The sequence below is a fragment of the Echinops telfairi genome, unplaced genomic scaffold (assembly GCF_000313985.2).
Source record: "Echinops telfairi isolate 266 unplaced genomic scaffold, ASM31398v2 ScPeMD7_3;HRSCAF=10, whole genome shotgun sequence".
Lineage (NCBI taxonomy): Eukaryota > Metazoa > Chordata > Mammalia > Afrosoricida > Tenrecidae > Echinops > Echinops telfairi.
In genome coordinates this window covers 21781261-21796716 of record NW_022103899.1, presented here as the reverse complement: position 1 = coordinate 21796716, position 15456 = coordinate 21781261, and the positions used below count along the sequence as shown (strand labels likewise).

The 15456-nt window shown below is 42.0% G+C and overlaps 1 protein-coding gene across 3 annotated transcripts in view; it reads left to right on the top strand.

The window, feature by feature from the left end:
* Positions 1–15456, top strand: part of HECW2 (HECT, C2 and WW domain containing E3 ubiquitin protein ligase 2) — a 457170-nt gene that overhangs the window by 332354 nt on the left and 109360 nt on the right. For all 3 annotated transcript variants that reach the window (XM_045294741.1, XM_004701507.3, XM_045294743.1), the window contains one exon: positions 10678–10863. In XM_045294741.1, the coding sequence (XP_045150676.1) occupies positions 10678–10863 (186 nt within the window). The remainder of the gene's footprint in view (positions 1–10677; positions 10864–15456) is intronic.

Genomic DNA, 15456 nt, shown 5'->3' with positions numbered 1-15456 from the left:
TCGGAGAGTGTAAGACATGACAAAATAATAATAATTGATAAGTTACCAAGGGTTGGGGGGGGGGCGGCAAATGAGGAGCTGATAACTAAGGGCTCAAGTAGAAAAAAAATGGTTTGAGAATGTGATGGCAACAAATGTCCAGATGTGCTTGACACGATGGATGTATGGATTGTGATAAACGTTGTACGAACCCCCAATAAAGTGATTTTTTTAAAAAAAAGTTATGGTCTCAGAAACTCAAGGTAGCAATTATTCTCTCTCCTTGAGTCCCTATGAATCAGAATTGACTCGATCAAGGGCAGTGAGGCAGAAGACACCCTGTTGCAGTAAGTGATGAGCTCTTAGAGGAAGATGCCTGGGAGACTTTATAAAGGAATTTGCATTTGACCCAGATTTATTTATTTAATGTTTCCTTTTTAAAAAAACAAACAAACAAAAAACAGCTACTGGGACGTAATCCAAATATAGTTCAGTAGTTTAATCATAGCAAGAAAAGCTGTACAATCATCACCATAGTCAATCTTAGAACTTTTTCTTCTTTCTTGTACTCCTTTTGGTTAGCTCTCCAATAACTCCCCAGCCTCCTCTGCTATGCACATACCCCAAGGACTCATTAATCCAGTGACTGTCTCTGAGTTTCACCCAGCCTGGATGCCATATGCCAGAAACCTACAAACGCAGAGCATCAATAATATCACCAACAATAACAAAATAAAACAGAGACAAACCTCAGTTGAGAAGAAAACTAAAACACATTAAAAACGAGGCCAACTTTAAAATGTGTCAAAAGGGAGATCAAATGATAAGGTATTAGATTTTAACCTAACTACCTCTGCCATAATCCACTTTTCAATGTACTCTGCATGATAGCAAGGCTTGTCACATCAAGGGAGATTCACTGGGGACTTAATCACTTTTAAAACGGATACAACTTTTTTATAACTTATTTTAAACTGATATCCCTTTTTTTAAAACTGATATAACTTTTAAAAGGGTCAAAAGGGAGATCAAATCAGATGTTGCAATTTAACTGGCTGTATCTACAATGATCATCTCTACAACACTCTGATGAAAAGGCTAGTCATATCCCTTGTCTCTGTTGACTCAAGTTTCAAAGAGCGAGTAGGAATGTGCTCTGGAAGCCTGATAGGTAACAGCTTGCAAAAATTATTGTTAGCATGTGGCAAAGAATTTGGAATTTATTCTAAATGGGGGGAGAAGTCATTGGAGGGTTCCCGTAAAGGAGTAAGTTGGCCTTTTTAAAAGTTCATTTTAGCTGTTATGCCGAAAATGGATTTGAGAGAGGGCATATTCTTCTAGTGCTATTGTAACAGACAAACTCCAAGGAGATGACTTTAAAGAACAGAAACTTATTTTCAGACAGGTTGAAAATCTAGACCTTTGAATTCAGAGTCTGTCTTTAAGAGGGGGCCCTTCTTTGTCCATTTTCGGCTAATGGTAACTGCCAGCATCTTTAGTGGGCCTAGCTGTGGGGTGTCATCTGCCTCGGCTGTCCTCCTGTAGCTTTGTCTTCCGCTGCGTCTGCTTGCTTCAGTCTAATCGACCCTTTCACAACTCAGAAGTGATGAGGTTTCAGACACACTTCATTACCCTATTCTCAAACAGGATGATATCAGCAGATACGCAGCACATGTTTTGTGGAGACATAATTCAGTCAATTCCAGGCCATGAAGGACCAGTGAGAAGGCTCTTGTGAGGAGACGTGGAAGTGGGTTGGACTTGTGCAGTAGCCATGGAAACGACAAGTGGATGGAATCGGTATGCATTTTAGAGACAGTGCTAACATTCTTCTCATAAATTAGAAGGTGGAGGTTAGAGAAAGATTTTAAGAAAGACCAGCTGGTTGGATGATAGTGTTCAATGGTTTGCTGGTAACCATCAGCTCTTTGGGGAAAAATATGTGGATGTTTACAAATAATAAAATACACACAGAATGCTTTTGTTGAATTTACCTGTATCAGTAGCCAACCTGTAGTAGTGCCTGATGAAAAAGTATAGCTCCACTGTCAAGGTTTTCATTTGTCAAAGAAGTCAGCAGTTTGGGGGGTTTTTTCATCATTTTATTGGGGACTCTTACAGCTCTTACAACATTCCACACATCGTTTCAAGCATATTTGTACATCTGTTGCCATCATCATTTTCTAAACATTTACTTTCTATTTGAGCCCTTATATCAGCTCCTCTTTTTTCTCTCCCTCCCCCTTCTACCCTCGTGACCCCATGATATATTATAAATTAGTATTGTTTTCATATCTTACACTGACTGCTGTCTCCCTTCACCCACGTTTCTGTTGTTCATCCCCTTGGGTGGGGGTTATGCGTTGATCATTGTGATCAGTGCCCCCTTCCTCCCTCCTGGTATCACTACTCCCATTTCTGTTCCTGAGGGCTGACCTGGATTCTATATGTCATGAGCTCTTATATGTACCAGAACTGAAAGGCAGGACTGGGATTATGATCGTGAGGGGTGAGGAAGCCTCAAAAAACAGAGGAATATTGTGTGCTTCGTCAGTGCTATACTGCGCCCTGGTTGACCCTCCTGTGAGGGGATTTCCTGTTGTCTACAGATGGGCTTTGGGTCTCTGCCCTGACCCGCCTTGTTCTCAACAATGTGGGGGTTTTTGTTTGGAGTGTTATGGTGAAGTCAGCAGTTTTATTGCTTAGTTGTTTTTGTTTGTTTTTAACAAAGCCACATGATAGATAGCTTTGAATGCCTGAACTTATATTTCTCAATTTTTTTGTTCTATTCACCATGTAACAGCACACTTTGAAATTTGATTTGTATCATTAGGATTTTCTTCATCACTTTCTTACATCTGAACCAGAGAGCAGCATTTTCTTTTTATTTTTGGTAAAGGGCCAGAGAATAAGTATTTTAGGCTTTGTATGCCCAGGATAATATGTAAATGAATGGACATGATTTGGTTACCAAACATGTTGTAACCAACATGTTTTGTTTATAGAAACATGTTTTATTTATAAACATGTTTTGTTTATAAAAACCAACATGTTTTGTTTATAAAAACAGGCAGCCCCTGGTCTCCACAGTCTGTAAGGCAATAAATAAAGCTCTGATTAGCACCTACCCATTTCCATATTATAACACTCCGACTGTGGGAAATTTCAAGGAGCCCTGACAGCGCTGTCAGGTAAATGTTCAAGGGCTAACTGCAAGGTCAGTGGTTCAAACCCACCAACTGTTCTGTGGGAGAAAGATGAGGCTATATGCTCCTGTAAATTTTTGAGCCTCAGAAGCCCTATCTTTAATTCGCTGTGAGTTGGAATCGACCTGGCTGGGATTTCATTTGGGGGGGGGGGTGCATATGGGCAGTTTCAAGCTACCACCAAGGCACCACTAACACAGCTTTGCTCTCTTGATAGAGGCTGCCTTCTTCGGTATGACGTCCTCACCATCTAGGGTTTCAAGTAGAAGACTGATAAACAGATATTGTCGTAGAAGGCAATAATTTTAAACTCAGGCCTATAAAACATGATGTAAACCATATAGAACTCCAGTCTCACTGCCATTCTGACTCATAATGATTCAGTAGGACAGGGTAGGCTGCCGTTTGCAGCCCTGTGGGAACCACTACACCACCAGCGCTGCTTAAGATATATATAGGAATCTTTTTTCAATTTAAATAATTTGACATACACCATTTAGTGGTATTAATGATGTTCACTATGCTGGGCAACCATCACTACTATTTACAAAAGTTTTTCATCACTCCAAATAGAACCTCAGCACCCCTTAAACAATAACTGCCTTTCTTCTCTCACCCCAGTCTCTGATAATAATTAATAAACGTTTGTATTTATGCATTTGCCTATTTTCAATATTTCATTTAAGTGAGGTCACACAATATTTGTATTTGTTTTCTTACCATTGGTCTCAAAGTATGAATTTAGGGGAATAACTCAGGTGAGTTTTGGAATAAAACAGTAGTTGCTATAATTTCTTCTTTCTCCTAACTTCACAGAAAATGTTGCAAAACAAATTATTTTATTTGGTCTCAGTATTTCAAGATTCATTTTAATTGCATAGTGATGATCTATAAGTGATTCCATAGATTTACAGTTTATATCATAGCATATTTCCAACATACAAAAGGAATGCATTACCAACATACTTGAGTATAAGCGAGTTTTTCAGCACATTTAGGTGCCTCAGCTCATATTCACGTCGGCTTATACTCGAGTATATACAGTACTTTAAAAAGATTTTCAAATTCTTTTTATGATTTTATGGTGCTAGTGCATGTTAAAAGATAGTCATGGAAAATATATAACAATTGCTAACAAAATTAAATAGACACATGGTTGTCACTATTCGAAAGAAAAGTTGGAAAACATCTTTGGGTGGGGGGCAGGATTCTGGTTGCTTTAAGATATATTCTTCTGCCCTCTACTGGTTGTATTAAGATTCATACAAACTCAAACTGCTATAAAGTTGATTTCAGCGACCCTATAGGACAGAGTAGAACTATGTATGTCGACGTGTTTCAGGGGCTTTAAATCTTTAAGGAAGTAGAAAACCTCTTCTTTCTCCGTTGGACTAGCTAGTGGTCTCGAACTGTCAACCTTGAGATTAGCAGCCTAACACATAATGCACTACACCACCTTGCAATAAGGTATTTTTCTCAACTAGCCTTTGGATAGACCATTTCTCCGGATAATGAAAAAGAACCCTATTCCGAAATCATAAACATATTCTAACAAGCCGTAACGTCTTCTATTGTAAAATAGATGAGTTGATGACGGTGGTTACTTTTGTTAATGCATGGGTATTCTCCATTTTACTTTTTAGCTAGATGTAAAATCTGTTATTGAAAACAATATGAAAACAGATGATTTAAGATAGTATTATTTCTGCATCCCGGCAGACATGTATGGGAAGAACATTTCTCGATTTGGCTTATAATACATTGTATTTATTACGTAATCTATGGTGTTACTATATAATTGAGTCCGTTCCAAGTCACAGGAATCGTGTTAGACGAAGTAGAACTGTGCCATAGGGTTTCTTGTCTTCAGGTGTTACTGGAGTAATTCGACAGGTCTTTTCCCTGGCCTACCGGCTTCTGGGTTGGACCTGACAATCTTTGGGTTAGCAACCTTAACTATCGCATCTCCCTGGCTCCTTGTAGAATGAATGCACACACGTGCTCAACTCTGCTCCCCTGTGAATAAGAGATGCTTACTAAAGATTCTATGTTAGCATTTCTTATATAGCATTTGTTATTGAAAAGAACAGAATTACATGAAATTGGACTGAGTCAGGTAGTCTAGGACATAGTGTCACTTCTAACATCTAGCCCTCCCCCCCAAAAAAATTAGAGAGGAAAGAAAAGTCTATTTGGTGTTAAGTGCTATTATTTTAATAAATTCTATTAAAGAATTCCCTCAGAATACAGTGTTTATTTCTTGTGCTTACCACCATGAAGTCGACTCGGATGCCTAGCAACCTTCTAGAACAGGATGGAACTGCCCCTGTGGGTTTCCTAGCCTGGAGCTCTTTACAGGAGTAGAAAGCCTCATCCAAAAATATTTTGAAAAACAGCTAGCACAGGGAAATCCCTGCTTTGGGAAAGGGGGGTCGGGCATGGAGAAAGGAAAACTTAAAACACACAGAGGAAAGGTCCCTCCCCCAGGGCAAGAGATGTATAAAGACCACCAAGCCCAATCACTCTCTTAAAATACAATCATATTATCTTTTATTTTTAAATAGTTTTATTGACATAATTCACATATCATACATTCCTGTAGTTCAATCACATTCTCCTTTCTCTTAATTAACAGCGTGGTCCTTGTCACCTTTTCCTTTTAAACAATCCTCATCCTCTTCCGTGAAGAAGTAATTCCTCTTTCATTCGAATCCCACTCTACTCCCGCTCTTGGGCCCACTGCTGTCCTCCACTCTGCCCGTCCTGTCTGTCTGTTTCAGGATGCTCACTGCATGGTGAAACTCTTGGCCCTGCTGACTCTTCTTCTCTTTCTTCTGTTTTGGATCGTCATGGTTACGCTGTACCTATTCCAAGCACTTCCTCCGCCCCACTGATTTAGGAAGGGAGAAAAGCAGCGATTACTATCCCATTTGAAAGCTGAACAAACGGAGACAGAGACTTGGTGACTTTCTGTGTGCCTGCCCGCAGTGGCTGAGCTGTGACTGAAGTCCTTGCTGGAGCTCTGTATGCACTAGGGAAACATACTTCCGGACTAGATAAGTTGCTTACTCACAAACGTTTATTTGTTTTGAGAATGATGATGGCAACAAATGTACAGATGTGTTTGATGCAATGGATGTATGTATGGATTGTGATAAGAGTTGTATGAGCCCCCTAATAACATGATTTAAAAAAAAGCTTTCTTTATCCACATAAGCAGTCTGGGGGATGTGCCTGCCTGTCTTCCGTGTTCTGGAGGAAGACCCTAACAACCATCCTGTTCACAGTGTCTGACTTGACAGGCTGAGAGTCTAGAGGTTGTGGGGTAGTTACTAACGAGGGAAGTCTTTCTTGTGCTCTGATAGATGATTTCATAGAGATTAGTTGGCCTTGGCATTCTATTACATGTCTCTCTGAGTGGAAAAGAGGAAGACGAAAGGACATGTTTAATTATAAGGCCAACCTTAAGATTCCTGTGCTCACAGAACTGTCCAGCTGGAGGGAATTACTTAGGAGTTCAAGCCTGTGCCTGAGACCTAATTGCCACTACTTCTTGCCCTAATGAAGTTCTGCTTTTATAAAGCCTTGTGAGGAGTCTTTTTGATGCTCTAGAGCACTGGTTCTCAACCTTCCTAACGCCACGACCCTTTCATACAGTTCCTCATGTTGTGGGGACCCCGAACCATAACGTTATTTTCATTGCTACTTCATGACTGTAATTTTGCTACTGTTATGAATTGGGCAACTCCTGTGAAAGGGTCGTTCGACCCCCCAAAGGGGCGGTGACCCACAGGTTGAGAACCATTGCTCTAGATCAAGAATCAGGATGTGGCCCGTTTACTTACTTTAAAAGGAGGGTGGGGAGCCAAGAAGGTATGTATCCTAACGAAGATAACAGTTAAGGTAATGAATTAACCCACAGAATCATCCCACAATAATCTGACTCCAAAGAGACACATATTAAGGAATAAAATTTCAGAGCTCGTTATCGTTGCCACTCAACTGAGTGTGGGCTCCGGTCAAGGAGCTCGAAGGGCTTAAGTGAAAATGCACCAGCAAGACGGAGCCAATTGCAGGAGACTCCTGCAGACACCTCTTCCCTCTTGCTGGGGAACCTTCAGGCAGGGTCAGCCACAGTCTGAACTATTATTAGCTGACGCTTGTCTCTGACAAGCTCCCCTTCCCTTTGTGGACCTCCTCCTTGGCTTTCACGGTGCCACTCCTTAGTCTTCACTGAGTTCCAACTGCCCCGAGCCCCCGTTTGGACACGCCTGCTTGTTCACAAGTGCCCCAGCCAACACCAGCCCATCTCTTATAGGCCATTGGTTGAAATGGTGGTGGTGGTTGTTGTCAGCTGACATGGAGTTAGCCCACCACTCATGGCGGCCCCTTCCTGGCACAGTCGAACAAAATGCTGCCCGGCCCTGTGCCAGTCCCATGATCGTGAGCGCGTCAGGGCGTTCGGATCCTTAGGTGGCCGGTTTGCAGAAGCAGATGGCCAGACCTTTCTTTCTCATCGATCTCAGTCGGGAGGCTTTGCTGAAACCTTCCCAGCATTGCAGCATCTCACAAACATCGCAGACAGATGCCAGGTGGCTGGGTGTAAGGTGCATTGGCTGGGGATTGAGTCCAGTTCTCTCATGTGGAAGGTGAGGATTCTACCAGTGAACTGCTAATGGGAAAGGACCCCAAACGAGTTCATACTCAAGTCTACCAAAGAACTAACAGTCGAGACGGGTCAGTGTGGTCTACTTGTCTTTCTTTTTAGTTGGTTTCTTTAGAGAATAAGTCCCTTAAGGCAAAGCAAAGCCTTGGATGGTGGTGGTAGATCAGTTCTACTACTGTAGGCTGTGCTTCGAGAAGAGTGATGTACAACATCTTGGTGACTTTCAGTAACAGAAATGTATTTCTCATTCCCAATTGGGATCAGGGTTCTCTGATCTCTGAGCCGCTCAAGGCCCCATGTTCCAAACACTGAGGAATAGCCACCAGTGCCAACATTGCTAGTTGTGTTTACTGAGCCAGTGGGAAGAGACCGCTAGAGAAACTCAATACAGGCTTTGGCTTGGACATAACAGATACATCTGGAGGGGCCTAAGAAAGCCAAGCCATGTTAACTGCCCTTACATCCATCCCTCTTTTACCCCCAGGAGCTAGCATAGAACTGAGCGCAGCAAAGGTGGTACATGGTTACTGGCATGAAGGGATTTCCAGAAACTGGTTTCTCTGGGGTTTTCCTTGGCTGTCTTCGACAGAAATAGCAGAACCTGTCAAGTCGTATCTAAAACCTGGAGGTTTCTCTATTTTGTCTAGTGTCCCTAAGATATTAGCGGTAAAGCGTTCAGAGCTCTTTCTTTCTTTTTTTTAAAAATAGTTTTACTGGCACACAATGCTCACATCACACACCCAACAGTTCAGTCACATCAAGAAGAGTTGCACAACCATCCCCACATCCATTTTAGAATATTTACTTGTCCCGGTACTCATCGTCACTAGCTCCCCCTTTCCTCCCAGCCTCTGCTGCCGTACCCCAAAGAACCATCAATCCAGTTACTGTCTCTAGAGATCTGCCCATTCTGGACTCCAAATACAGAAGGACACTTTAAAAAAGAAAAGAAAAACTAACAACAATAACAAAGTAGAACAGATTTAAAACTCAAAAAAAGAGAGCAGACAATATTGAAAACTAGAACTAATTAAAAATGAATCAAGAGGAAATCAAATGATATGGTGTTAAATTTTAACCTAATTGCATCTGCAATAATCCACTTTCCCATGCATTTTGAATGATAGCAAGGCTATTCACATCCCTTACCAGAAGCTTAATCAACAGGGATATTGCCTTCCCTTAAAAAAACAAACTTTTTTAATGAAACATTTTTAAATGGGTTGTGTTTATCTAGGTATACTAGAGAAACAAATCCATGGACACGCATGTGTATAAGAAAGAGATTTACAAACAAGAGCAACTGAACATTGAGAAAACATCCCAGCCCAGTCCAGATCAAATCCATAAGTCTGATACTAGCTCATATTCCCAATATCCATCCATAAAGTCCTCCTCAGACTCACGAAACACATGCAATGACGCCGAATGCAGAAGATCACAGGCCAGTGGGTAGAGAGTCTTTGGATCCAGTGTCACTGGAAACATTTCAGTGCTGGCAGGGGAGGCTGGCTCTCTGTGGCTTCTCTGGCTTCCGAGGTCTGGTTGCGTGCATGTGACTTGTCTTCTGCAGTGTCTCCCAGGGAGTAGCAGAGAGACAGGTGTCTTCTGCCTCCAAGGAGAAAGTACCAGATTTCCCAGAATTCTCAGGAGAAGGTCATGCCCACAGAGGCCTCATTTGCTATCTCCAGATTGACAGCCTAGACTCCACCCCTACACTCTTCATCCTTAAATTGACACCAGATTACGTGACTACCACATGGGTCAAAAGGGAGATCAGATGATAGATATTACATTTTAATATAAGTACTACATTTTAATATAAGTACATCTGCCATAATTGACTTTCCAATGCTGTCCGTCCGCGTGCAAACAGTTTTGCGTCATAGGGGGACTTTGTGGGTGGTGAAGTTTTAGTAAACATGAATTACAGTCCATAAATCCCACAGAAACAGATTGAGGAAGAAACGAGTAATATGTAAAGCCCAGCAGTCTTTCTCCCATTCAGCTTACTGAGCTTATGCTTTTAAGAAGGTGTGAAACGGAAACCTGCCATCTTTGTTTCTCAGCGGAACACAAACTCGCCTGACTGCGTGTCCCTCCACCATTCCGAGGCGAGTTGTTCTCACCTAGAGTCCGTGTTCAACTGAGGAACAAAGACGTGGTACATTGCATGCCATTAAGCCATTTGACACTCAAAGAGCTAGTGATTCGTTCTGATGCTGAAATCACCGAAAAGCCATATAATTGTCTCCAAAATGGTATCATTTTGACTGCATGCTTTTTGCCAAGCAACCCCAAATCTGTCACCATCAAGTAGGTTCCGACTCGTGGTGATGGTGAAGAATTGCTCCTTAGTGTGTTGAGACTAAATCTTCATGGGAATGGACGACTGCATTTCCCCCTTGAAGTCGCTTGATGGACTTGAACTGATGACATTGCAGTTAGCAGCCTGGTGCTTAACCCATTGTGCCACTAAGCCTTCTTTTTGCTAATTTTATAACCTAGGATCCTTTGTAGAACAAGGCGGCCTTGCATTTTTGTTCTTCTTTGGAAAACTAGACATCCTTGTCAGACCACCAATTTTCTGTAGTCTCCCTGTTTTATTTGAGGAAGCTCCTTTCTCTCTGTGTTTGCTGTTTCCGCCCATGAGTCAAGCGTTAGTCTGAGACCTCTGTAAATATGCCAGGGCCAGGGCTGTTGGGTATTGGAATGGACCTGATGCTGTGGTGGCACGCGGGTGGCATAAGACCCAAGATGAGACAGAGCATGCGTGGTCGAGATCCTGTTTTGTGTGTAACACTGGTTCTCCATCCTTCTCTTCAGAGTGCCTACCGCATGTTTACAAACAACACGTGTTTGAAGCACATGATCACCAAAGTCCGGCGGGACACCCACCACTTTGAACGCTACCAGCATAACCGGGACCTCGTGGGATTCCTCAACATGTTCGCAAACAAACAGCTGGAGCTGCCGCGGGGCTGGGAAATGAAACATGATCACCAAGGCAAGGTAACTGGAGGCTCGCGGGGGTGGGGGTGCTGGTGGCTCTGGCAACTGGCTCTCCCAACCGCTTTGTGAGGCATGCAAGCAATGACCTGTTCTGAATCCTGTGGGGGTGGACAGGTGTGAGGGGACTTGCTTAGTGAGACATTCTCTGCGGCTGTTCTCCTACCTCTCATTTGTCACCATTTTCTACTGAGCAGGGAAAAGCCGTGTTAGGCAAGGACACTTCCTTCCCCCACGTTGGGTGACTCTGAAATTCACATGACAAGGTGGGGTGTTGTTTGGGGAAGATGGCAGGGGGTTCCCTGAACCACTTCACCCTGTGTGCCCTTTGAACACAGACAGTGACCTGATCTGCCCTTCCTTTGCTGTAACCAAGGGGCTGTGATACGAGCCAGAAGTGAGAACCAGGAAACGTAGTTACTAGGTTTTCCTTCACTAAGGTTTTATATTTGTTTAACTCTTATTTAGTGCTGACTGTCGGGTCCCCGTGGGTCAGAATCGACTCATGGGCAGTGAGTTTTGTGGCTGGGTACCCCTGGTATGAGCCCGGTATTGCTGTTGGGTAAGTGTTGGACTGCTTAACACGCAAAGTCGGTGACTCAAACCCATCAGCCATCACATGGGAGAGAGACGAGGCTGTCTGCTCCGGTAAAGATCTACAGCCTCAGAAACCCTCCAGAGAGTCACTCTGAGTCACAGCCAACACAGTGGCAATGGCCCGCTGGTGCTGTGTGTAAGCGCTCAGCTCCTAACAGAAAGGCCATCCATTCGAGCTGACCAGTGAGTCCCAGAGAAAAAAGATGTGGCTGCGGCACCTGTGAAGACTTACAGCGCAGGGAACCCTGTGGGGCAGTTCCCCTACGCCAGTGGTTCTCCACCTTCCTCATGCCACCACCCTTCATACAGTTCCTCATGTGGTGGGGACCCCCCAGCCATACAATTATTTTCCTTACTACTTCTGTCATTTTGCTACTGTTATTAATCGGGGGACCCCTGTGAAAGGGTCATTTGACCCCCAAAGGAGTCGCGACCCACAGGTTGAGAAGCGCTGCTCTAAGGGCAGCCTGATGCGTGAGTTGCTTTAGCTCCCCAGGCATCAGTCTTTAGTCTTGTTCTTGAATGCCCACATAATTTTGCTTGTACCATCTTATGCCATTTGTCCCCATCTATTTCGTTTCTTTTTCCCTCTTCAGTGTATATGTAAATTTATTCAAAAGCTTTTGTTGAATGGGAAAATGGTTGAATGGCAATGACTTTACATTTGGAAGGTACTTAAGTCTCCAGCCAGAGAATGTCGTGGAGAGTTTTAAATGTTCTTAACCCATCTGTTTCATAGGATAGTTGTTTTAACAAATTTCATCTTCCCAACCAATCTGTTTTGGAGAGATTTTTGTTGTTGTTTTTCTTCTTTTTTTGAATTTTGAATGACCCTCCTCTGCCCCAATGCTGTTTATATTTGAGGTGCTCAAGAAAGATTTGATGGATGAAACTTATCACATGTAATTTTCTGATTGCTCCGTAAACTCAGCTTTGTGCAAATGAAGGCAATGCTGCCAAACTCCCTGATCCAAGCTAAGGCCTCCCTCCCTTCTGTATCCGTGTCTAGGTTGGTTTCATTTGACCTCTAATAAGGCATACGTTGTCTCGGATTTTTGCATTACGTGTTCGAACAAGGCAGTGATTATGTCTGTGTTTGCACCTGAGCTGTCTTCAATTCTGGAAACCACCTTTTTGTTTGGTTTGGTAATTCTGTAATTCCAAGGGTTTTCATTGGTGAGATTTCACAGGACTCTGGATCTCTTAAGCTGTGTTTGTGGGTGGTAGGGGGAAAATATCTGTAACTCACATAAAAGAAGTAAAACATTCTTTTTAAGATGAACCATTAATTAAAGACTAAGAACAGAATATTAGGCCTAGTTAAGACGATGATAATGATGATGATGATACCTGGGCTGGTTAAACTCATACCATAAATTAGTCACTGTACTAGGTACCTTTCTATGGATTGTTTTATTTACTTTTCATGGAAATGTATAAATGGGTACTATTATTATATGCTTTTTACTGAAATTAGGGTTGTTCAGTGACATATGTATTAGTGAGTAAGTGGGGAACCAAGATTCAAAATCTGGGAGTGTGACTTTTAATTACCACACTTATCCAAAAGATAATTGTGTTTGTTAATGAGAAAGACTTAAATGGACCTTCATTATTCCCCAGGAGAAGCGTTCCAGGCCAGATGTTAGGGTTGTGGTATATTTTCAGGCCGAGACATACATGTAGGTCCGTATTAGGTTGCAGACATGCCATCAGAAATACATACATAGCTTCATGCTTCAATACCACAGAGACATGTTAGCGGCATGCAGTGTCATGGAATTCACATGTATTAGAGGCTTTTTATATGTCTGTCTAGGCTAGAGGGGTCATGTTAGTTCATTTAATATTCACAACAACCCTGTGAAATAGAGCTTACAGCAGACGAAGAAACCAAAGCTCAGAGTGTTTAAGTTAACTGCGTGCAAGTAAACCCAGTGCAATAAATCCAGAGATGTCTCCAGTCAAAGCTGTAATTATATTCCTGTGCAAAGCTAGTCTAGACCTTACTTGTCTACTCATCCCTTGACTAACTTGGGAAATATTTAAATTCCCTGAATCTGAATTTCCTCATCTGTACGAGTTAATCTAGGCTGATCACCTTTTCTTGCATTTATTAGTTACGTCACCTTTTCTGTTGACTCTAAGTAAACAGTGCCTCCCCCAAGTTCACAAAGACTGACTCCTAGCTTTTCTTCTAAGCGTTGTAAAGCCCGTCCCTTCTCTGCACGGTCAGTCTGTGGCGCGCTTTGGGATCTCCGGGGCCTGCAGCTCTCCGGTTGTAGCAGCACTGCTTGTTGAGAGCCTGTGATTTCCCCCTGAAGTCTCTTTAGTCATCAGGGGAATGCACACGCAACGCAGTGTGTTCCATCCCACACCCACTGGGATAGTTATACTGAAAAGAGATTGACAGTGACAAGGGGTGGCAAAGATGTGGAGCAATATCAGACTACACTCACTATACAGTCTCACTCCAATATTGTAGGTGGGAATGTAGACTGGCGCAGTCACTTGGGAGCAGTTGGAAGTTCCTCAAAATGTTTTAAGAATTGTTCTATCGGGGGGTTGGGGAGGGATGGGAAGGAGGGGAAAAATGAGGAACTGATGCCAAGGGCTGAAGTAGAAAGAAAATGTTTTGAGAATGATGATGGCAACAAATGTAAACAATGGATGTATGTATGAATTGTGATGAGTTGTACAATCTCTAATAAAATGATTTTTAAAAGAAAATAAATAAAACAAAACATGTATGTGCATCAGAAGAGTTAAAGAAAAAAAAAAGAATTGCTCTATGATTCAACTTACTTCTCCAAGGCATATAAGAAGGCTTCAAAAACTTCACATAAAAATTCCATTATCTTTTATTTTCACTTTTCTACAAACTGTTTGAGGCTTCCTCACAGGGCAACAGAAATGAACATGTGTCTACACAAAAACTTGTCCACAACGGGTCATAGCAGCATTGGTCACACTACCCCAGAAGTTGAAACAATCCAAATGTCCAATCAATAAAATGTGGTAGGTCCATTTTATGAAATCTTATTTAAAAATTACAAGGAAATGCAGGCCTCAAGGAAATACAACATGAGTGACACTTACAATAATTTGCTAAATTAAAGAAACCAGTCACAAAAGGGCGCATACTATGCATTCATCATCTGGAAGCTGGAAGCGGGACAGCTACAGGGACACAAAGTAGATGGGTGGTATGGAGGGCTGGGAGGCCGCATGGGGCGTGACTGCTCGTGGTGTGGGTTTCCTTGGGAGGAACAAAAGTAGTCTAAGGTGTGATTGGGGCGGTAGTTGCACAGCCAGTAAAATGTACCCTTTAAGTGGGTGAATTCTGTGATACTTAGTTTATGTCCCAATAAATAACTGTTAAAAATAATAAATTGGATTGTAGGAAGGACAAGAGATTCTTTTCTTTAGACTCTGTAGCTCTCTGATTATTTAGTCTTGAAGGTTAGACAATATGGTTCCATCCTGGATTTGATATTAAGCATCTAATGTTTTCTTTCTGCAGGAATAGTTAATGACGCATGGAAAGGTCTTTTGTTCAAAATCCTGATGCATCTTTTAGTAAGCGTTTTGTTACGTTGCTTGATTTTCATAGTTATTTTAATTTTAGGATGTTGAGACTGACAATTAAGCAAAGATTGATTTTATCCAGGATTGCCCTTATCAATATCTGAGTCTGTCTGCTGAATCTGAGACCTAGGATAAAGGACACATCTTAGCTTGCCTCATTTTGAGATGAAACATACAAGTAATTATCTTTTTGGCAGTGCAAAAAGAGAATTTCTGCTGGTGGCTTTTAATGGTAACAATTCTTTTTTTTTTTTTCCTTTTAAAAAAATCATTTTATTTGGGGCTCATACAACTGTTATCCCAATCCATACACACATCAATTTTGTAAAGCACATTTGTACATCGTTTCTCAAAACATTTTCTCTCCATTTAAACCCCCGACATTAGGTCCTCATTTTTCCCCTCCCTCCC